This window comes from Calliopsis andreniformis, unplaced genomic scaffold, assembly GCF_051401765.1.
Source record: "Calliopsis andreniformis isolate RMS-2024a unplaced genomic scaffold, iyCalAndr_principal scaffold0048, whole genome shotgun sequence".
Classification (NCBI taxonomy): Eukaryota; Metazoa; Arthropoda; class Insecta; order Hymenoptera; family Andrenidae; genus Calliopsis; species Calliopsis andreniformis.
The window spans coordinates 582,386-607,746 of NW_027480457.1; the positions used below are offsets into that span (position 1 = coordinate 582,386).

The following is a 25,361-nucleotide window of genomic DNA, read 5'->3' on the forward strand; positions in this document are numbered from 1 at the left end:
TGTTTTTGGTGACACGGGTATATTTTTGCTATTTGCAGTATGAATGTGTAATTAGTTCTTTTTTCTACATGTCTTATTTACGATTGTTTCAATCGGTGATTCACTTGTAATTGTGTGGTTATAATCTATACATTTAGGATTACAATGAATTTTGCTAGAATAAAACAAAGATATTTGTTGACGTTGCTTTCGTTTGTACTATTTCAATTCACGAATATCTAGAAGTGTTGAATACAAAACAAAATAGAAACACAAGATATGTATATATAATTTTAAATTGAATAGTTAAGTATCTTCATAACAGATTGTACTTATTATAACAAAATGGCTGGGAACAAAGTAGTGAGTGGTTCTTGTGTTAATGGCGAGAAAGTGCATCAAATTGGTACTTGTAATGTAAATTTGAACGTGGAAGACGAATTTGCCGAGTCTATCGAATATATTCCTTGTCCTGATTTCCAATTTTCAGTAAGTAAAAAATCATCTTCGGTACAAAATATTTAACATTATAGAACTATGTATTTAAAAACAAATCTAGAATATTGTGGTTATAGGGACTAATACAGTCAGATTTTAATAATTATAAATTGTATAAGTTTAATAATTATAATTGTATAAATATTTAATAATTATAAAAGTATCATTGAAATGTATGTTCCCACTTTGGCAGGGTATTTTATTCTTTGTAAGTATGAAAAAAGACCAAAAAACGTAGATCCAGAAACTCTTCCTTTCTAAAATATGAATATAGTCTTTGGAAATATTACTATAAGACACATTAACAATATCTATCGACTCGAATGTAGTTTGTACACAATGGAATACCTGCCCATCATAGTTAAACTGCTAGAGATTAAATAACAGTAATAGCAATCAGCAATTGGTAGAAGAAGAGTAATTACATGGCTTGCAAGTTGCCCTAACCTAGCTCCTTTGGATTATTATCTGCAGAGTATAGTTCACGATAACACTATTGATAATTTGGAAACATTAAAAATTCAGATTATTCCTATCATGACACAATTCATAATAAATCAAGAATTTTTAAATGGTTCTGATAATCCAAGAAACTTTGTTATGAAACATAGATGAACTTGTTAATAAGGTATTCCTTCATGAACTTTAATGACCTTGAAATATGTGATGAAGATCAATATTTTAAGTAACCTTTGTCTATACACATAATTACCGCTAGGCTATAGTTTTTGAAATATATAGCAGTGTGCATTTAACATTATATTCATGCTTATGTCAAAATATAGCGCAGTGTATCAGAAAATTCCCCCAGAAATATTAACTATCATGGAATGTGAAATAGATAGATAAAAAGAATTGGCGCAAGTTGTACTATATGAGTTGATTAGACTTTAATTTTGATTTTGGTCTGTATTAGGATGTTAAATAAGTTCAATGAAACCATAGCTTTACCTTTTGTGCTTAGCATTGGGCAAATGTTATATGTTTTAGAATTTTCATTAATGATGAACAATTTGTAGAGTCTTGGTTTTGCTGTGTTTGATTAACTTCTTACCTGAGGTCAGGATTAAAACCTAGCTCCAACTAACTCATATAATATAACTCATACCAAATGTCATTATCTATTCATTCCCTTGGATCGCCTATTTTTCAATCACTGTGAACAAAATGAAATGGCTTTGTGATCTAAATCCAGCTATAGTTTTTTACACGCATGTACTTAAAATCTGACCAACCTCTCATTGTTACACATCTCTAAACATTAATATCGGCTGTATTTTATGTTTTATAAGATTATTGAAATCAAACCATTCATTTTCATTTTCTTTCCCATTATATTTGCATTAAAAAGGTCTGGTTCAAATTTATGAGGATACACCTATTTGTGAAATTTGTGCAAATATGTATTGTTGCACAAGAAAATCAGGTTCAGGAGTTTATTTAAGTAAGTTTCAAGTAAAAAGTATCTATGTCTCACATAGAAAGAAATTTTAACTTATGTTTATATGACCTTTTTTTATCATAAGAAAGAACAAAATGTACAAAATGTGGGACCACCTGTTTTATCACATAGTTGCATATAAATCTAATAAAGAAAAAGATATTCAGTTAAGTTCTTTATAAATATTTTTTGATTTGCAAGTTTAATGCCATATTAAAAATTTAAGTATAAGCGACAGTATAATAGAACTGTAATCAATTTTTAAGCAAATTGATGCTTTACACATATTTAGTAGTCTGGTAATTTACTCCCCAGGCTGTGACAGCAATGACTTTAATAATAGAGAGGTTTTTGTAGTAATATATTTTTAATTTAAGGACATGTTGTTACCAAGAGCAACATCTATCAAAAGTCATGCTAAGAAATTTAATTGGTTCAACTGATTTGACAGATGAATTACCTGCAAAGCGTTTTGGTTTAGTTATTCTTCAATATTTATTCGAGAAGATGATAATGACTGTCTTACAATATTTTTTCTTTCTCTTTGTTCAATGATGCATAAATAAATATATAAAATGAAATATAAAATACCAAACATAATGTTTAATGAAACCCATATTTTTTATTAGTTAGTTTTTATTAGTTATTGTCTACATATACAAGGTGTTTCATAACATGTGGGACCCACTTCAGGAGTCGATTATATACCTACAAATAATGAAATAAAGTCACATAGATACATGTCTTATCTGTCTTCGTTCATATAATGAATTTTATAAATAAAGCAAAGTCGCTGTTTGGCCATTCTTTCCACAGACCACAAAATTTCGTAAGATTTTTAATTGGACCTTCTTTGTTTGAGGGGAAACTAACAGGCACAAAGTATGTTGATTTTTTGAGCACGCGATTACACGAAATATTAGAGGAAGTTGTAGTCGATATTAGACTTCGTATGTGGTTTATGCATGATGAAACTCCGCCGCATTTTAGCCGAATAGCTAGGCAATTTTTAAATCAACATTTTGCAAATAAATGGATTGGTCATGGAGATCCTATTACATGGCTTGCTTGTTCTTCGAATTTGAATTCATTAGATTTTCATTTGTGGGGACATTTAAAATCTATTGTATACGCAACATTTATCGAAAATACTGAAATACTACAAAATAGAATAGAGCAAGGCTTCCAACAAATTCGAGAAACACCAGGAATGATAGAGAGAGTAAGTAGATCGATGACAAGACGAGTGTAGGCTTGTTTTTCAAATGCAAGGTGATCATTTTGAGTATCTTCTGTAAAGGTAATTAAAACAGAAAATTCATTACATGTTTATATGATTTTTTTTCATTGTTTTTAAGCATACAATCAACTCCCGAAGTGGGTTCCACATGTCATAAAACATCCTGTATACGTAAATTACATGTTTATACTTGTATTATTTACAGTTTCTGCTTTCATATATCATTATGAAATACATAACTTATCTTATATACTTATCTATGCATAAATATATTCGCATAACGTTATCAATTAGCCTTTTTAATTATCCATTTAGAGGAGTATACGTAGATTTCGTGATGGAACGAATCGGCCGGTACGTTCGTTGGTCAGAAGGATTGAGAAATGATCACCATTGTGAGTCTTTTAACACGTTCGGGACGGGATGTATCACTGATGATACATTCGTGTTTGTCCCAAAGGACGGGATGCGTCATCAATGGTACATGCATAATTATCGAAAAACAGAAACGCCCCACACTGAAGGAAGTAAATTCAGGCCCCGTCCTGAACTTAAGATTTCCCACTTCTAATTGTGGGCTATATTACTAGGACATACTGACGAATCTATTGCACTTGACATACCGTTAGAGATATTTATGTGAGTATGGGGATTAAGCAGTGTTAAGTTATGGTTGTCAATCAGTAAGTCAATCATCTCATGTTTGTTATCTGTTTTAAGAGTGCCTCATAAAACATTATGACTATTGAGGTCTCCTAATAAAAGAAATGGCATAGGTAATTGTTGTATTATTTGTATTGGGTCCTCCTGATTCAAATTGTAACTGTAGGGGACATAGATATTACAAATGGTTAGTTTTATTGAACTTACTATCTGAACTGCAGAAACCTCCAATTTAGTATTCAGACATATTGGTTTAAAAGATAAAGAATTATTAATAAAAATAGTAACACCTGCAGTAGCACGTATAGCATCAGTTTTGTTACAAAATTGTATTTGATAGTTTTCAATGGTGGTCGTATTATTGATTTTGAAGTTGATCTCTTGAAATTGTCTATAATCTATAATTTAAGGATATTATACATACTGCTTTTTAATTAATTATATAATAAAGGAAACCAATAAAATTAATAGTTTACTGCACATAAACAGATTCAAAAATTCAATAACACTTTATAACTGAATAAATAACTTTGGCATTACATTTATTATAGGTATGCAATATTATGTTAATTACAAAAATATGCATGTACATATTGATGTAGTATACAATGTATATCCTTATAAAAAAAATTGTTACTTTAGCTTTATAACAGAAATTTGTGAGATACTAAAATAATCATCTGAATTTTGAATATTTATTGTAAAATCAAAATACATTTTTTATCAGGTTATCTTTTAATGTTCAAACAGGAGCACATAATAAATAGATAGATTTTGTAGTGTAATATTGTATGTCATACACTTTTACAATATTACATGTAAATACCTAAAGAATGAAAAATCTATTGATTTATTGTTGAAGTACTAGAAGATAAATTAACAAAAAATGTATTTACACAAAAAATCACACTTATAATAGACTTACAAAATTTTCAGACCAGTAAATATTGAAGACTAAGAATAAGAAACAAAATGATAAGGAAATGTAGAAATATTGAAAAAGAAATCCTAAGAGAAGTGAGAAATGAATTTAAAAACAGACTGTACTAATAGTTAGTATAAAATGGAGAGCATTTCAAAAACATGCTAGGAAGATTGTGTAAGACTATTGTAACTGCAATTTTTTGTGTAATGCAAAAATTGCATAAAAAAAAGTGGAATTGTTCTTGATATACTTTAACATCTAGTAATCATAACAAATTAAAGAAATTTTGTTTGTATTTCTTACATTTCTCATACTCGACTTTAGAAGTAACGAAACTGAAAAAGTTTTTATTTTATTAAATATCTTCTTAAATAAAAGTCTGATAGAAAAATGTCTTATACAAAAGTTAATATCTTTTTCATAAATGTTTTGGAAAGTTTTTTATTGCACATCATATTTAGATATGAAGTTTCCAAATGAACTCCCTATGTAAAAACATTTTTACACGAAGTATGTAAACATACAGAATTTTTGCTATGAGTCATTGAAATGAACATTAAGGGATTAGGGTAGTCACGTGACCTTTTAGCATTGCCAGGCCGGTATCTACTGTTACAATTTTCGTTACACTACAAACGAATGTACAGGATAGACTGAACATTAAGGGGGTAGATTAGGATATGGTAGAGAGGTGACATTACCGACAAAATTTGGAAAAAATGTAAGTTTACGGGAGCTAACTTGTCGTCCTTATATGAGAAGTTTTTGAACTGGGAAAGGGTTCATTCGAAAGAAAAAAGTTCAATGCAGCGCAGTCAACTCGCGATTTAATGAAATTCTGCTGATATTTAGTAATACGAGTGTTATAAAGTAGAGTAAAAATCGACCGTTCACAGTCGTGAAAACCAAGCAATTTTATGTAATTTAGAGAGTGGTTTGAACAAAATCACACCCCATTAAACTTCTTTCTTTCGAATGAACCCTTTCTCAGCTCAAAAGCTTTTCGTATAAGGACAGAAAGTTAGCTTCCGTAAGCCCATGTATCGGCATTACGTTTTACTGGGTTATCGATAAAACAGAGTAAAATAGGCGACAAGTTTAGTTGGGGTTGTACAAATGAGGCGACGTGCATTACTGAAAATTTCACCCTCCATTACACACACTACCGAAAGTACCGAACCAGCTGTGTGTACGTGATCTCGGTACAGTAATTGTTCGATTGAAAACCGTGCTGAGGTCTGGACGCGAGCCTCTATTGTGATTGGTAGTCGATTCGGCTTCCTTTGTTGTCGGCGTGGAGATAATTAGTATACGACAGAAGTAAAAGAAAGGGTCTTGCTCGATCGTTCATGCTCGAGCTCGACACCCGTAATCAATTACGTCATAAAAGACAAGAATAGCATTAAGGACTAAGAACAGGAAAAATTGAAGTTTCTTAGTTGCAAACGGATTTTCACGCAACGAATTTTGATTTTCTATCCGTGAGTAAGGATCGCTGAATTCTAAATAAATTTTAATAAGTAAGGATAGTCTACCAACTTCAACCGGCATATTTATAACTATGCATGCATACTTGCTACATGTTTCGAATAGTTCTTGAAAGTGTAATAACTCTTAACTTACTTCATTTTCGAAAACCATTTGTTTAAGCAAAAGAGTGAATGATAGGGAATTAGTAAGTTAGAGTACTTTTTGTATTACTTGCGTGAAAATCCGTTTGCAAATAAGAAACTTCAGTTTTTTCTACTCTTGATCCCTAATGCTATCCTTGTTTTTATGCCTCCCTTGTTCTCGGGCATCGAACTCGAACGCGATGGTTCCAAGAATTGGTTTCTTTGCGGCATATATCAAACGAGGTAATGAGAATAGCCGTGGCTTTTGATCATGATGCACGAAGCGGCTCTTAATCGGGCAACTACTGTATTTCGGACCACTTTAGACAGCTTTGGAAAGTCGAAAGAGAAGACGAATTTAAAGTGAACCTTATTTTCTCGCTCTTGAAACTCAGATGCTACCCAAGTCGTAGGACGAGCCACACGCGATCTTTTGGATTGTCCAAATATTTTCATATTCCAACTTACACTTAGAAGGAGACTCTTAGGTGTGATCTTCAGAGAGTTGTATGAAATTTTGAAGGATGAATCTACAAATTGAATGATAACATTTTGTGAAATATCTCGTTTTAATGCGTATTTCTTAATAACAATTAAAACAAATCTATGCAAAGACTGTAGCAAGATGTGTGATACAACCGGGAAGGCATATAGGTATAAAAAAATGACATTAGCACCGTTTATCCTTTCATACATGTCAGGAAAACACGTGACGAATAAGAAAATGTCCCGTAGATGGTTCTGGGGTAAATGCCGTGGGGTTCATCACAGTCCTCTTACCAAAAGGCATAGCCTTCTCCACTCCGTGGTCAGATCCTTTAGGAACAATATTCCCATTCTTTAGCAATACGGTGTCGGACCGCTTGCCTTTTTCCAAACACTCGCTCTTCTTCCAAACAGTCACACAACACCCGTTAGCTGGGAGGCCCAACGTAGTCATTAGCCATCGGTCGCCGACGGGACTGTTTAGTCTCATGCACCCTCAATCAGCCATTCGTAAACTAAGACCCTATCATAAATCCCTCAACGACACGTCTTCGTTTGGCTAACCGTCCCACACTCTCTCTTAAAATACGTTGACGCTAACATACATGTAGGAAACCCGGGGATAGTCAAATATATCAGACGAATCTTTAAATTCAGTTTTCTCAAAAACTAAATATCTTATACAAAGATATATTATATTCTTTACTTTCTTCTTCTTCTTATAGGATATGAATGATACACAGCATATCGTACGGTTGTGTGTGTAGTGGAGGAGCAAATCTTCAATAAGTCGCGTGCCAAATCTGGGCATTACGGACCTCCTAATTAGGCGTCACTGGATGCGCACTAGTCCAACTAAACTTGTCACTTTTTTACTCTGTTTTATCCCTAATCTGGTAAAAAGCACTGCCGAGGCGAGAATACATTTTTCATCCTTATATTAGACGATTTTTGATCTGGGAAAGGGCTCATTCGATAGAGGAAGGTTCAGTCGAGAGTGCGTTTTCGTCATGATTTCGTTCAGAACAAACTTTAAATTACTTAAAAATGCGTTGATTTCATGACTGTGAATTTTTGTTTTACTTTGAGCACTCATATTACTGAACATCAACAGAATCTGATTAAATCATGACCAGATCGTTCTCGATTGAACCTTCTTCTATCAAATTAGCCCTTATCCAGTTAAAAATTTTCTAATATAAAAATGAAAAGTGTATTCCTGTGGACCCATGTGTTTGCTTAATTTTGTCGGTAACGTCACCGCTCTGACATATCCGGGTCTATCCCCTTAATGAGTATGTGGTGCAACTGATGCCTCTCAGCATTTCTTCATTTTATTATACGATATTATTAATTTAAACACAATTAAGATTCTACTAATTTTTCTGATTGCTAAATCTTACACATGTGTTTAAATGGTACTATTTATTGTTTCAGACAGTCGCTTGTTGCTTCTGTAACGGATATTATGGACCTTGTTTTGACGAACCTGTTTGTTCAACATGTCACGCATTTTTATTCCCAAATGATGTTGGTCTCTTACAAGTTCCCATTTTTAGTGAAGTACGTAATTATTGTTTGTGTAGTTGTATAATAAATAACAAAGGGTATTTTTTGAAAGTATTTATGGAGTATAATCACTTTTTATTCCTACTATTAGTTGAAAATTTATGTAATAATACAATTAATAATTTTTGGAAATCTTCGTATAGAAAACAGACGATGAAGATTCTGGAAATGATGAACCCACTGAATTTTACTACAGTCATGAAAGAAGAGCAAGTCAGCAGCAACAAAGTTCTCCACAAAATGCAAATTTGAGTGTGTCAAATGCATTAAACGTCTCTAATACTAATTCCCATGCGTTTTCACGAGTTCATACACAAAATGAAAACATTTCAACCACACAAAATTATCAGAAAGTACATCATAGTATAAATGCAACTAGTTCCAAGAATACAGTAGTTTTATCACAAAGTATGTATTTTTTGCATAATATGCATACCAATAAAATAAAAGATACACATAATGGGAATGATGGTATTTATCGCCAGAATAATGAGGAAAGAGTTCAAACTGCTAATTCTCAATACATGGCTGAAGAAAAATTACATCACCTAGCTTCACAAGAACTAAAAGACTATCAATTATGCAAATGGAATTACAGAGTACAGGATAACATGGGAGAGTCATCAAGATGCAGTCTATCTGAACGATTAGAAATGTTGATAAATTATAAACATATTGAACACGAACCCATAAATGAGCCGGGATTAGTAGAAAGGTTACCGCCAGAAGTGTTATTAGTTGTTTTCTCACACTTAGATGACGTTAGTCTTTGGTCAGCTGCAAATGTTTGCCGCAGATGGTGCGGTTTGTTATCAACACATGTAACACCTCAACAGTGGCAACAAAATGTTAAATTACGTTGGCCTCTTTATAAACCTATTGGCTACGTTAGAAATTGGTATAAAGTGTACGATTTTTTGGCTTCATCAGCACCTTGTAGGACGTGTTTAGCTCAAACATGTCTGAGATCTCGTCCGCCAAGGATGGAAGAAAATTCATGGAGGAGAAATCGACTACATAGTGAGCTTAAAAGTTTAAGAATTGATCCACCTGAAGGTATTCAAGCGACACCCTTGGATCAGATGTGCTGTCATTGGCAAGCTACAATAACTGGACCTGTAGGAAGTCCATATGAAGGAGGCTTATTTTATCTCTACTTACAAGTTCCATGCAGGTATGTATAATATACACTAAGGCTGTTGATACTTAAGTTACCTAGGTACCCAGGTACCCGCAAGATACCCGGGAAGAGAAAAATTTCCCGACGGAAATTCTCGGGTAAACTACCAGAAATAATCGAGAACTGAGAGAATACTATATCAAATGAAACATGTTGTTATACATAAATATAATAAACCGAATAAAGTCCAATTCAATTATTGGAATATGCAGGGTGTTTCATAACATGAAGGACTTACCTCAAGAGTTGATTGTATCCCCAAAAGCAATGAAAAACGGTCCTATTGTAGGGCCTGCTCCTTCTCCGGATTTGAAATAGGGACATCTAAAATCTATTGTATACGCAACATCTATCGAAAATACTGAAATACTATGAAATAGAATAGAGCAAGGCTTCCAACAAATTCAAGAAACAACAGGAATGATAGAGAAAGTAACTAGATCGATGACAAGACGACTGCAGGCTTGTCTTTCAAATGCAAGGGGGTCATTTTGAGTATCTTCTGTAAAGGTAATTAAAACAGAAAATTCATTATATGTTTATATGACTTTTTTTCATTGTTTTTAAGTATACAATGAACTCTCGAAGTGGGTCCCACATGTTATGAAAGACTCTGTATTATTATCATCTCATATAAGATATTCCATTTTTACAATATTTAATATTATGCAATACTAACTACTAATATTAATATTATATCATTATAATACTAATATTATACAATAATAAATAATAATTAACAATAAATAATATCCGTATTTATTTAAAAATAGGAGGAGGATACAAAAAAATGTATAGATATGTCGCATAAAATTTAATGTATGTATATAGTGTGACGTGATCGCTACGAGCTTGTTCACAGCCAACGGTTGTGCAGATTCGACCCGCACGTTTCTCTCGCTGTGAATTTTTATAGGGCGCCAGATATCTTGCGATACCCACGTGAGAAGCGTGTCATCGAAATTTCCGCGATCCGGAGCAACTAAAAACGCGAAGAGGGGCTGAACGCCAGCGAATACTCAGTTGATCTGGTAAAAAGTTGATACATTTTTGAGTAACGCTGGACAAGCTGTTTGGTACTAATTACTCGAGAATCTCGCAACTACGAGACTGTGGTGACAATAATCTCAATGTTACTCGGTTTTAATGATCACAATTACAAATGTACGAGGTACAAGATGGTTACGCTGGCTACGATATCTGCGTTACAATGATTTTAATGCAATAATCTCGAACTTAACCTCGCGAAGAGCCGCTATGCGACGTTCGTTTTCGTTCGCAGGCTGCCAATGATTTCGTTTCGTTAATTTCCTGCCACGAGCCTAGCGGTTACGCCTTGCAAACATGATATTCTCTGCGGAGTCTCAGAGGAGTGTTAAGAAAGCATTTATAGTACCTCTGATCTCCTGATCTCTGATTTAGAATCTCGTTACGTGGCGGTTCCCACGATTCTCCTGATTAGTTTAAGCGTGTCACGCCATTATCAGCCAATTCCTAAAGCTGACATCTGGATCTCAATCGATGGTTGGTGGGAACTACCCCGCCGACCTCCTGATCGGCACCGCAGTCCAGTTACGTAGAGCCTCAAAATCCGCGGTATCTCCCGCTGCCATTTGCCATCGATGCGGTGCCGGTGACTAAAAGTCCATTCGCACATATCCGTTTCCGTCCGATCCGTCCCGTTCTGTTGAAAAATATATCGTTCCCCTCTTTTTAAATGGAGCGGTTTGCAATCGATAGTCAGTGTCCGCTGTGCAAGACGGATAGGTTGTTCCTTTTGCATAACAGTTTTCCGCCGTTCCGTCCTTAGTTGTCCGGCAAGCAGAAATATCGTTACTTTGTTTTTAAATGGATCAGTTCGTACTTGATCTGTTTGCGACCTCGTTCGGCGTGATCACCGGAGGACGGAGGAAGTAGGTAGGTGCCGACTCAGTCGGTACGCCGGGTTCGCGCTGGCGAATAAATAAGGCGAGGTACAGTGACGAGTACAATTTATTGCTAAGTCGTATAACTAAGCCTTACAACTAAGGCGGTTTAACACGGGTGACCTAACGCGCGGCAGGGGCCGTTGCTCCTACTAGTCAGATTTGTAGCCGCTGCTCTCGGTCCGGGGTTGCATGCGCCTACCCGGTTGGCCTTGACCGAGGGATCTGTGGCCTTCCGGCGTACGCTTGGTCGATGATCATAGAGGTCCTAGGATGGTCCGCGTGGAGTGGCTTCCGCTAGTAACCGGAGGTTAAACGGGGCTCTGTCAAGGTGGGTTCTGTTGAAGGTTCACACAAAAGTGCGGATACAGAAGAGTGTCTCAGAGCCGTCACGCTTTCGCAGTATTGTTATCGCAGGGTAATGGATAGGCCAACTATCAACAGTTGGTGCACTCTGCCTTCCCCGGTCGCCGTGTCTGCTTATCATCTTAGGCGGCCTAGTGATGGTCGCCTAGCGGCAGCGGCGGTTACTAGTCGAGGTTTCGTAGTATGTAGGAATGAAAATTTCGCATCGTTATAGAATATGTGTGATATGTTTCGTCCTGTACCTGTCTGAAAAAGCTAAATATCATTGGTCACGATACTTTTGCTTTCTGCCATAGAGCTACGAAAGGCCTCTTGAAATCGGGCAAAGCAGACTTTTTTATGACTCTGATGGGTTCTCGAAACGAACGTCTTGAAAGATGCACAGCGAAAATCATTTAAATTTATTTAACTTGGAAATCGTTTAAAAAATACTAACCCTTAAAATTTTCCAGCTCTTATTAATATTTACGCACAGTGAGTTCACAACTGAATTACCTCTAAAATCATTAAAAAATGGCCTCTTTTATCAGACAGGTTTTTCGGATTAATCTTAGATTTCTGCAAATAAAGTTTTCTTAAATTACAAATGAAATCTTCATAATATAAATGTAATAAAAATGCAGTGACTCATACAATGAGCAAATACTAGACCAAAATGTTGTCCAATTTTGAATTACTGTTACTTCCTAAAAAGAAGATGTACAGTAACCTTCCTGGAGTCATTTTAAAGGATGAATTCTCTACATTAAATTGAATTTTCAAGAATATGTTTCTATACTAAGAAATAGATGGAAGAGCAAAGACAGTTTTTGTTTAATAAATTATAAAAATTGAAACAGTTTCACCGTTTTTAAAAAGTATAATTTTTTCCAGAAACTTTCCCATATGCTTCTCACAATCAGTGTCAAAACGTCTACTTGAAAACTTAACTTAGAGATATGAAAATAGAAAATTCATCGTTTTAAATGATTCCAGGAAGGTTAATGTACGACTGCATTTTACAAAATAACAGTCATTTAAAAATAGATAATGGTTCGGTCTAGTATTTGACCAATTTGAAAGAAAAAAGTATATTCTTATTCTGTAATTTTGTTTCTTTGCATTAACCACTTGCGGTGCAAAGAAATTCACGGTTGCGCGTGTCAGAACAGTCGAATGCAAATCACTTCGGGGTGCATTCAGTCATTGTTTGGGGGGGGGGGGGGGGGGGGGGGGGCAGAAGAGAATATAAAGACGCACCAACTCATGACACAATTACATATGTATGAATACTACAATTTATTAATAATCTTGCAGGGTGTGATATTTTTCAAAATAGCTTGGAATGTGTAACGCTATGAGACATTTTTTACACTTCCACGTAGTTTCACTCCGTTTTTCATGTTTAGCGCACACTACACACCTCCGTTGTGGGTTTTTTTTGGCGTTTGTAGGCGGTATATTTCTTGGGAAATGTCCCCATTGCTTCGCTTGTAAGCAATCCGGATCGTTTCCAGCAGATATCCTTCTATGTTTTTGGTAATCAGGAAGACATACAGTTTTTAAAATTTGTTCGGCTACATCGATTCGAAACTTCGAAAAAGAATACTTTTTACATTTTGGTATTTCCATTTTTTTGCAATATAAAATATAAGAATTGAGCAGTGCTATATCTGCTATGTAAAAAAATATTTTTTTATAACTTTTAACATATTTTCTCATTAATTTAAAAGGCGATAAATAACTATCTTGCAGATCCACTCCACCCATACCCTCATTGTATTCCAAAACGATGTTGGGCTTTGTTATAGGGCTATTACTATTTTTCCACCTCCTTTTTTCCACTTCGATCATCTCAATGTTTGTATGTTTTGTGGACATTACATATATGTTTTTCTTGTCTTTCCATTTTGCAACCAAAAATCCATTACACGAGCGCGATATCACGTCGGATCGTTTTAGTTTTGTAGCTGTGAGTTGTTTAGGCATATTCTTCCTATCGCATCTCACTGTTCTTATGGCGTTAATTTTTATACACTGTAGCTTTTGAAATAGGCTTGGCGAAGAATACCAATTGTCCATAAATAGAGTATGCCCGTAATAAGCTAGTCCTGTGGACATAAACATTGTCACATTTTCAGATGCACTTACATTCGTATTTCTGTCTAAATCTTGACCAGTGTAGATTTTGAATGTAATGCAATAGCCCGACTTAGATTCGCATAATTTATAAACTTTCACTCCGAAGTATGCTCTTCTGGACGGATTATACTGTTTATACGACATCCGACCCGTGTACTTCATTAGCGATTCATCTAACGAAATGTATTCTGCGGGAGTGTAAATATTTTGAAATTTCTCATTGAAATAATCGATTACACTTCGCACTTTACATAAACGATCGTCATTATCTTTTACAACTTCGTTGTCAGTAAAGTGCAAAAAGCGTGAAATATGAGCAAATCTCCAGTACAGCATTGTTTTTCGAAATATTGGTGTTTCGATTACGCTTCTTTTTGACCAGTATGACTGCTTGGTTTTTTGACTTGGGAAATTAAAATGCACAAAGCAAAATAGGCATGTATTTCATCTATACTGGTGTCCTACTAAATGTCTTCAAACTTTCGTAATTTGCGGTTTTCATTTTGAAGTGTTTGACTATCGCAACGCTTGGTTTCTGTCACAATAATTTTTCAAAAGTCTTCCGCTAATACTCCACTTGTCATTTGCAAAGTTGTGACATTTTGCCCAACTAGAATATTTATTCTAGATATTCTCGAATATTCCCATACTTTAGTTATATTTTCCGTGTCTTTCCATATCCATTCCTGAAATGAAACATCCCTTTCCCTATTCTCATTCTGAATTTCTTCCTCGTCGTCAGATATAATTCTACGCCGATTCCGAAGTGGAAAAACAATTTCTTCTAAATCGCTGTCAGATTCTACATTGTCTTGTCTTCTCCTTTCATTTGTGTAAATAATATCACTGGCTTCACTATCACTTTCCATTTTACAGTCTGGGGTCAATACTGATAACTTTACACGATGAAATGCAAGCAGAAACTGTGCCTCGGTAAAGAATTTCAATAACAGTTGACGTGCCACGCATGTCATTTTTTTTCTGCAATAATCACCTGACGACGTGTGTAACCTAATTATATAGGTACGACGTGCATAACTTCCGGTAACAGAAGCATCTCAATGTACGTGGCACGTCTTTCCACCGCAAGTGGTTAAACTTATTTAATTGATGGGCATCCAAAAATTGTAGTTAGGATAGACTACCGCATCTGATTCAGGCCGGAAGTAGATAAGCGACTTCTTTCCTTATTTTTCCAGTAGAAAGTAACAAAGATAAGCGTACAATTGTGTGGCGAAAAACACTCGTTGGGTCAGGCATCAGAAGAAAATAGTCGGAGACAGAAACAAACGGACGGATATGTGCGAATCGACCTTAACGCGTATCCATCGTATAGTTGAGAACAAATTTCACAACGCTGAGCGAAGGAGCCTACACGTCGCCTGATGTCAGCTGCTCACCCTGTATTAGTGCATCCTCTACGACGGTAGTGTAACCTTCCCATTGAATTTCTACCCTGATTCCACTAGATGGGCAACGATAGCCTCTTTTTAGCTAAACCCTTGGCATCGTTATCACTCCCCGGGCTGAGTGATGCTATTAACGATATATAGGAATTAGAGATAACTAGAACTGCTATTTTTGAATTGTAAGTGATTCGATCACGTTTGTTCCCATTCACGGTAGTTTTTCACAGTGATTCGTGATTTTTCGTGATTACTTCTGCTTGGTGAAGAGTATGACTATTCTTTGTACTTGACGTCAGATGTCGCCAGAATCATGAGTCTACATCATGCTCGTAGGAATATTCCTAGATCCACGGTCTAAATGCGTATACCTAGTTATATTATGCCCTCTTAGTTACTGAAAATTCAAGCTTCTAGCTTTATCCACTACGAAGTTACAGGGGGGTCGAAGCACCCAGATATTGTGCTCGCCATGAGGCATAACCGTTCATGCGGTCGTCGTGTCGCACGCTATTTACAGTTTTTGCGCTAGCTCCAAATTTGAACGCCGAAAGGTTCTCACCTTGACTTCTATAACACGTCGACGCGTTACAAGACGTTTCTCGAAATCAGCTATAGTTGTCTCTAATGATACGAAATATGATTGTTCTTTGTTTCCGTGAACAATTTGCAATAGATGTTAAGAAGCATTACAAACAACGACACGTATAATTCTGCGATAAAGATGTAGATTTCGCACACGCTCTAGTTACGTTGATTCTGGCTCATGAGAACTCGCAAATTTAGAATGTCGATGTACAACGCTTCTTGCTTTGACAAAGATGTTAGTCTTTAGATTCTCGAGGCTTCAGAAGAACGCACACACTCGTACACACACATACGCACACGGCGTCGATCCCCAACGACAATCCTAAGTAGAGAGCGGGTAAAGACAAATATAAAATTTTGAATTTTGGACGTAAAAGGCTCAGAATATGCCCGATCACTTCAATCAAAAATATAGCGTTCCATTTAAAAATTTAAATATAACCTTCACAGGACTATCCAAGGTCATCGCAAGGTCAAATTGTTATCATCACAGTATGTCCCTTTTAATATCATACAACTTTTCTCTGACAACATTTTCTTTGATTTTCAATATTTACGGAAATAACCACCTGTATACATTTAAACCGGACATGCTGTATACTGTCAAACTTGCATGCCTAGTAAATAAAATTCACATATAATATACAGTTCCATATAGATTCATTTCAATCTTGTGGATTTAATGTTCTTAATTAATTCTGGATACTATGACGCAATAATAAATAAAATAGAATCTTAAGCATTCATCAACTCACGACAAAATACATTTTCCAAAAAGTAAACTTTATTGATGGTAAATCGCATAATTAAAATAAAATTATTAAATGTAGTAAATACTGAAGTTATTAGCTGTCAATTGTAGTAGATAAAATAATTATGATAGTGATTTCTATTTTTTTAATACGATAAATAAATATATTCAGTGTTTTTCTTTTTTTTTCTTTTTTTTCTTTTTTTAGTAATTTATCTCCATTTTGCTTTGTTTTATATTGCATGTTTAAAAAAAATACCCGAAAGTTTGTTCCTTGCACAAGGTTCTGGGATAAGTGCCGTAAAGTTCATCACAGTCCTCTTACCAAAAGGCATAGCCCTCCCCACTCCGTGGCCAGATCCCTTAGGAACAATATTTTTATTTTTTAGCAATACGGTGTCGGGTCGCTTGCCTTCTCTAAATACTCGCTCTTCTTCCAAACAGTCACGCAACATCCGATAATTGGGAGGCCCAACGTAGCCATCAGCTATCGGTCGCCAACGGGACTGTTTAGTCTCATGCACCCTGAATCAGCCACACGCAGGCTAAGACCCTATCATAAATCCCTCAAAAACACGGCTAACCGTCTCAAATTCTCTCTTAAAATACGTTGACGCTAACATACAAAATAAAAATTATTACTGCCTACATATACTAAATCTTATACGAAATATAAACTTTTTCAGTTACTTGTTTTCTTCTGTTAAAACAAATATGTGTTAACAAAACTAACTAATCATTTATAATTAGTACATATATTATGATAAATGTCGTACACCTTATATGACATAATAATAGGATATGTCAATAGTGCTTACTAGTGTTCCATTTCACTTATTATTAGTTTTTTATAGTACAGCATATCAAACATGGGACTACCATGGGATACTTCGTGAGTTCTCAAGTGTCTCGAGTATCTCGGGTAGTAAACCAGGATAGCGTTTTTTTGGAAAATTTTTCTCTTCCCGGGTATGTCATGGATAGCCGTGTATCCGGGTATCTCACAATCAGCTACCCGAGTAAGATCAACAGCCTTAACATACACTTTCGTCCAAAAGTTAGGGATCACTTCTAAAATTTATGATTTATGAAACAAAACAAAATAGGAGTTAATTCACTGTTTCTTGCCTTTAGTAAGTTTATTAAACATTTTTCTCATCGTATGATCAAGTTTATTGTAGACATGAAGACAACTGAGAAAGTTTAAATGCCTAGAAATGTTTAGTATTTTTGTTATATACTATTTTATAGTACACAAAATGTACGCCTGTACATTGTACTACTCCTTTAAGGTCTTCGTAGATCCAAAGATATTCTGGCTTCCTAAATAAATAGAACATGGTCATGAATTTTAAAGGGGGTATCATACCATACGCAATTCAGAGTAGCGTATACATATAGTGGTGCAACGCATAGCTGCACCCAAATCGTAACAGCTATCCGCATCCGGAACATCTCTTCTACCTCAGGGCCTGGCTGACCCCTGAGGAGCTGCCCCAGCTAAATGGCCCGAAACTCAAGGAACAATGCAGTCATAAGAGCTGAAAATCAGACTAGGTCTTAGCAATTGATACTATATAATTTTACATTTCTTAACATATTCCGATGCAAGTACTACCAATCGATTCCTCATATTTTCCCAATGAAAATGATTTCAAGCACGACACAGTTTGGATGATTTATAAAGAAATTATGTCTGACGATCTATAAATGGTCCGATTCACATAGAATTTAGTACTATTTTAATCGATACAACATAAGAAATTCATCTGTATCACTCTTATAATGATAGCACGCGTAATAACAAAGTTGATATTTTGCGAAGCCGTAAACCTTCGATGGCTGTGCTATAAACTGACGTGCGCTCGATGTCAACAAGCGAAGGACCCAAGGAAGCCTCCTTGAGACTTCTGTTATTAATGAAAATATTCATTGCTATTTATTAAAAATCCCTAATTTTAGTTAAACTTTCTTAAAAGTAGTACGAGTAGATCTCATATTCTGCCAATAAAAATGATACCAAACTTAACATAATTCGGATTAGATGAATTTCTTATGTTATGCTCATTAAAATAATACCAAATTCTATGTAAATCGGACTATTTTTAATAAAGTTACGTGAAAATTGGGTTTTCTTTTTTAAATTTCTTTATAAATCATCCAAACTGTGTCGTGTTTGGTATCATTTTCATCGGATAAACATAAAGAATTGACTGGTAATGCTTGCATCGAAATTTGGTGAAAAATGTAGAATTGTATACTTTTGTCTGCTAAGCCTTAATGTTAACTTTATTTTAGAGGTCTTCCTTTCCCCACACATAGAAACTCTTGGCAGACCAAGGGACTTACTACGGAATTTGTGTCTTTGTAACACATGTCTGTATCCAGCGGGTCCCGTACTGGGTGCAGTTATGCGTTACGCTACTGTAAATAAAAAACTAGGAATTTCCGGACGTCTATACACATGAATTATTTTCATTGTCTTCATCTTTAAAATTTACCTTTCAAAAACTTCCCACATCTTAGGAAGTAGCCTGTATAAGAATTTCACCTTTCATCTGTAACCTAGGACATTTACGATTCAGATTATTTTTGTTTTTGAACTTAGTCCTGCCTTACATAAAAAAAAGGAGGTAACAGATAACAATAAAAACTATTTGATGATATTTTAGAAAGTTTAGAGAGTATTTAAGGGGGTACGATCAGATCTGTCAGAACAGCAACATTACCGACAAAATTAGGCAAAAATATGGATTTATGCCGTACGACTTTCGACGTCATATGAGTTTTTGAGCTGGGAAAGGGCTCATTCGAAAGGAAATAGTTCAACGCAACGCATTCAACTCGTGATTTAACGAAATTCTGCTAATATTTAGTAATACGAGCGTTACAAAATACAGCAAAAGTCTATCATTCACAGCTATGGAATTCCAGCACTTTTCTGTAATTTCAAGAGTGTTTCGAACGAAATCACGAGTTGACTGGTCTGGGTTAAACTTCTTTCTTTCGAATGAACCCTTTCCCAGCTCAAAATCTTCTTATATAACCACGAAAAGTCGCAGGGTGTAAACCCATGCCACAGTATTGCTTTTTGCTGAGTTATCGATAAAACAGAATAAAAAATGTGACAAATGTAGTTAGGTTTTTGTGAATCAGACTGCGCTTAATTTGGAAGGTTGCCAATACGGAATCAGAATCTGTGATACCTAAGTTAGCGATGCGAGTTACTGAAAATTTTCCCTCCACTACACACACCACCACAGGAGTCACGTGTACATGAGCTCGGCGCTTCGGGTCACTTCGAATAGCTTCGGAAAGTCAAAGGAGAAGGCGAATGTAAACTGGACCTTACTCTCTCGCTTTTTAAACTGAAACATTGTCCAAGTTGTAGGTAAGCGGTGTAAGCCACGTGCGATTCGCGATTGTCCAAATATTTTCACTTTCAAATTTACATTTAAAACAAGACTCTTCGCTGTGATTCTCAGAGGGTTGTATTAAATTTTGATGGATGAATCTAGAAATTAAACAATGACATTTTGTGGAAGACTTCGTGCCAATGCGTACTTCTTGTTAACAATTAAAACAAATCTATAGGCTGTAATAAGTCGCGTGGTACAACTGCGAAAGACGTCTATATTTAAAGATGAACCAAATATAATGACCGCTGTACGTATACGAAGCCCGAAAATAGTGAGGTACACATATACTAAATGAATCTCTAAAAAGCTTCTCGAAAACTAAGTACCTTACTAAAAAATTGTAGAAAAAGTGTTCGGTTCATTTTTATATGTACGTAGAATCATCTTCTTCCCGGTTGCATCGCACGCCCTGCCACATCATATACAGGGTGTTTCTAAATTCGTGGGAAAACTCGGAGATGTAGATAGTAGACAAGAAAATAAACCGAAAACTTCATATACAATATTCTCGGAAACGCTTAGTTTGTTAGTTATACGCGGTTTTATATTTCGTAAAATACCGATATGACAGTGACCCATCCCCTTTAAAGGACTAGGCATCTCTGGGCCTAAGTGAGCCTCTGACGACTCGCAACGCATGTCGAGAGATACTTCATCAAATGGAAAAGCGTACTTTCTAATTGAAAATACTATTGATATTTATCTACGATTAAGGGGTTGCTTTGGCATTTTTAGAAAGTCGAAAATTTTGCTTTCTCATAAAGGGATATCTTGAACCTGTTTAAATAACGTGGAAAAGATGTCATACTAAAATATTAAAAATCCGACTAGAGTATTAAAGAAGAACGCTGTGTGTGAATAATAACGACTTACCATATGTTTATAATCGATGTTCGAAATGCCCTCCACCCTCACGCAAACACATCTCTAGTCTTTTCCGAAAGGATTTCTGAATTTTCAGAAATATTTCCGGATTCGAAGATATTTCTCCATTCAAACCGAATTTCATTTTTAATATTTTAGTATGAAATCTTTTCCACGCTATTTAAATAGGTTCAAGACATCCCTTTATGAGAAAGCAAAATTTTCGACTTTCTAAAAATGCCAAAGCAACCCCTTAATTGTAGATAAATATCAATAGTATTTTCAATTAGAAAGTATGCTTTCCCATTCGATGAGATATCTCTCGACACGCGTTGCGAGTCGCCAGAAGCTCACTTAGGCTCAGAAATGCTTAGACCTTTAAAAGCTCGAGGCCTCGTCGAAGCCCGGACACTGACCTTAAAGGGGATGGGTCACTGTTACATCGGTATTTTACGAAATATAAAATCGCGTATAACTAACAAACTAAGCGTTTCCGAAAATATTGTATACGAAGTTTTCGGTTTATTTTCTTGTCTTCTACCTACATCTCCGAGTTTTCCCACGAATTTAGAAACACCCTGTATGTTCAAAAGTTAGTAGTATCCTCAAAACAAGCGATTGAGTAGCTGCGGATCATAGTTTCATTATAAATAACATGTTTCAGGTTCGATACCTAGTACGGAAAGAACTACTGTTTTTAAATATTTAAATTGCATGTAACAGTATTTTACGAACATTGTAATTTTTTTATACAAATTTTCGTTTATAAATACATATCTAACACATAAATACATACATTTGAACTTTTCTCTGCTTTTTTTTGTGTATTTTATCGAGGAATTTCCACTGTCTAGGGCCTAGATGCAGCAGCGTCGAACACGCATAACGTTTCCGTGTGTATGTGATCTACTGCATTTGTTTTCTTATATTTTGTGTGTGTGCGTTTGTGTGCATTGGGCGCAGCGGCTAGAGGATGTTTGAAAATATTCAATAACATTGAATTTGACTTTAATGTGTTTACAAATTTTGGTGGTTACATATTTGAATAATAATAATAATATATCTTGTTTGACATGATAATAATACAAGTAAATAACCGAACACATACCATAAAGAAAATGAAGCACGTGAAACGCACGTAGTAGTCAAGACGTAGTTGAATACATAGGAATAGTAGGAATAGAGGACAGCAGCTTAACCATGGAGTATACATGTATGCACAATAAAGGCGCGTTTGCATTTCCAACAAGTTTGACTCGTGGTAAACGTATTTTGCTATCATATTTTAAATCTTGTATGATATCCCTCTCCATGACCTTGAATGATCTTCAATAATTATAGTTATTGAGTTCCTAATGAAAGAAATTATCATTGTAGGTGTATAAAAAGCGGTGGTTTTACTTAAACAAATTGAACTGACCTTGATATCTCTAAAGAAATGACAAAAAGCAATTCTTGGTATCTTTTGGTATCGTATGATCTCCATTGAACCATTTAACTTTCTCCTTGAGATATTTGACGTATTTTAAAAAACAACAAAGATAGTTGAGGTGTAAACGTTAGGTGACTCATCCTGTATAATTATTGTAGAGAGAAGTTCAAACATACTTATTAGATATGTATTTATGAATGAAAACTTGGATACCAAAATTACAATATTTGTGAAGGAATATTAAATACACTTTAAATATTTAAGAAATAAACGGAAAAGTCCTTTTCTATGCTGACTATCGAACACGGATTTTGTCACTTAAAAAGAAATCATTATCCGTAGCTGCCTAACAGCTTTTCTTGAGACTATTATTATTTTCTAAGTACATGTATACGGACTTGTTTTAATTGTTCATGAAAAATGCACAGAGAAATATTCCTCAGAATGTTATCGCTTCATCTTAAGACTTATCCCTCAAAATTTCATAAAAATCTCTCGGGCCCCATCAGTAGCGGATTTACGCGCTAGGTGGTTGTCTTGGGGCCCATAAGACAGGGACCTCCCATACAGCAATAAAAATATACATCATTTAACCAGAAATTCCGTACGGATAAACGAACATTATAGTATTAGCACCCATTGCATTACCAAAAATATCAAGCAAATCGGTTGAAAGTTTACGCCAGTTTACGAAATTATTGTTAGCTTTTAATACCTAAAGTGTGGATTATATAGCTACATTATTATTGCGATAAATGTAAAGCAGATGTGCTTCCAAATGCTCGATCTGAATATTCTTAATTTTGCATAAAAATAGATTAATGCATATTCTGCATAATTTATTTCTTCCAATGGGGCTCCAGAAATTTAGAACGTCTTTGGCTTCTTGAAGACTATATCTGCCGCTGCCTTTTTTTACAAAATATAAAAAAGGAAATATTTGGGCAATTGAAAAGATCATCGTACCTAGCTCGTGTCGCTTGCCGACAACTTGAACAGTTGTATCTCAGCGTTTCAAGAGCGAGAGAGTAAGGGTCACATCTGCTTTCTCTCTCGACTTCTCGCAACTGTTCGAAATGCCGAGCTGACGTACACGTGACTGGTATAGTAATTAGGGGAGTGCGAGAACCCGATGGTCGGGATGAGTCGAGTCGAGTCGGGTCGGGTCGGGTTCCTGAAAATTTCGGGATTCTCGATTCTGACGAGATTCCCGAAAATGTTCGGGACTCTCGAAAGTATCGGGATTCTCGAACATGACTCGATTACCGCTACATTGCGACGCTTCATTATTGTATGTACTTCGGAAAGTGAATGTTTATGGAGTTTATGACATCTATGTGTTAGTAACACGGATATTATGATTCGTGTGACCTGATGTAAACAAACTTGTGATCCCGATACTTTCGAGAACCCCAATACTTTCAAGAATCCCGATACTTTTGAGAATCCCGATACCTTCGGGATCCTGTCCCAATCCCGGAAAAATTTCCCGTCTCGACCCGACCCGACATTTTCGGGTTCTCGCACACCTCTAATAGTAATACATGTAATTGAGGGGAAATGTTCTAAGTCGCATTTCCAGTTTGGAATCATAGAGTGACTCCATCTTGCCTACGTTAGACAACCGCGTGTAGGTAATACTATTGCTGTAACGAAAACTGTAATACCAGATACCTACCTGTCAATCTCGAAAAGTCACGTGACTACCGTACCTCCTTAACAATTTTTTAGATTTTTTAAAATACAAAAGCACAATCAAAAATTGCATGGACTCACTTTGTAGACGACATTTGTCAAAGTAAGATTGCAGATGGAGGGTTAAACATTTATTCGTACCTTTTCAATTAAACACTTCAAGATTTCTTTCCTCAAAGTAAATAATCTCAAATTTTCGAGGGGTAATTTACTATTCCTTTACTATTCATAGAACGTATTAAGCTCACTAGTAGATATCTTTTTACCATAGTAAACAATGTTAATGATTATAAGTTAAGAATTTTTTTCATTTTCGTCTCTTCATTAATACTTTAAATTGTTGCAGTTATCCACTGTATCCACCAACAGTAAGGTTTCTCACGAAAATACTTCATCCGAATGTTTCTAGACATGGTGATGTTGGCATAGATTCAATCCATCACAATTGGTCATTAGCGTTAACAATATCAAAGGTGTTAATCAGCGTTCAAAGTTTGCTTACCGATCCTTATTGTCAGGTATATAAACTTAACAATTATTCAATTGTACTATGTAAGAATACTAGTATTAGTTTTTTTACAATACAATTAACGTTTTAATTAGTAAATAGTATTAGGTGTCGTACTAATAACTGATTTATACAAAACACAGGTTTGCATGGAGCCAGAATTGGGTGAAATGTATTTGAACGATCGTGAAAAGTTCGATGAAATTGCCAGGGCATGGACATGGAAATATGCTATGCACGATGTTGTTACACCACAATAAGCAATTTTCTAATAAATTATTTTATGGATAATGACACATTATTTTGTTATTTTCTTAATGAATATTCATCATAATAATTTAATAATTCATTATGTTAGTAATTTTAATTAAATTTGATAACGTGAAAGCTTTAAGTAAACTTAGTATAGTGTAATCGATAGGCTTGTACTTCAAGCACTCCCGTGGTAGAGGTACAAATAGATAAATAAATCAATACGTGCAATTGACCTGTTGAAATTATTTATACTGACATAAAACTATGTACACTAATATATTTACAATGAATGGTATGTCATTTTTGTCATTTAATACTATCCGATTTAATACGATAATATTATTTTAGTTTATATATTCATAATTGTTTTATAATAGTTACCATATTTTAATACACATTTTCTTCTATAGCCAAGATTCTTTTTAACACATTGGTAA

At 35.1% G+C, this 25,361-nt stretch overlaps 1 protein-coding gene across 1 annotated transcript; it reads left to right on the forward strand.

Annotated features, from left to right (window-relative positions):
• On the forward strand, positions 1-25,156 carry Morgue (modifier of rpr and grim, ubiquitously expressed). The gene is made up of 5 exons (XM_076391746.1): positions 1-468; positions 8,283-8,408; positions 8,558-9,588; positions 24,508-24,679; positions 24,813-25,156. Exons 1-5 carry the CDS (start codon positions 325-327, stop codon positions 24,927-24,929), a joined length of 1,590 nt encoding a protein of 529 aa, XP_076247861.1. The 5' UTR covers positions 1-324; the 3' UTR covers positions 24,930-25,156.
• Positions 25,157-25,361: the final 205 nt, after the last annotated feature.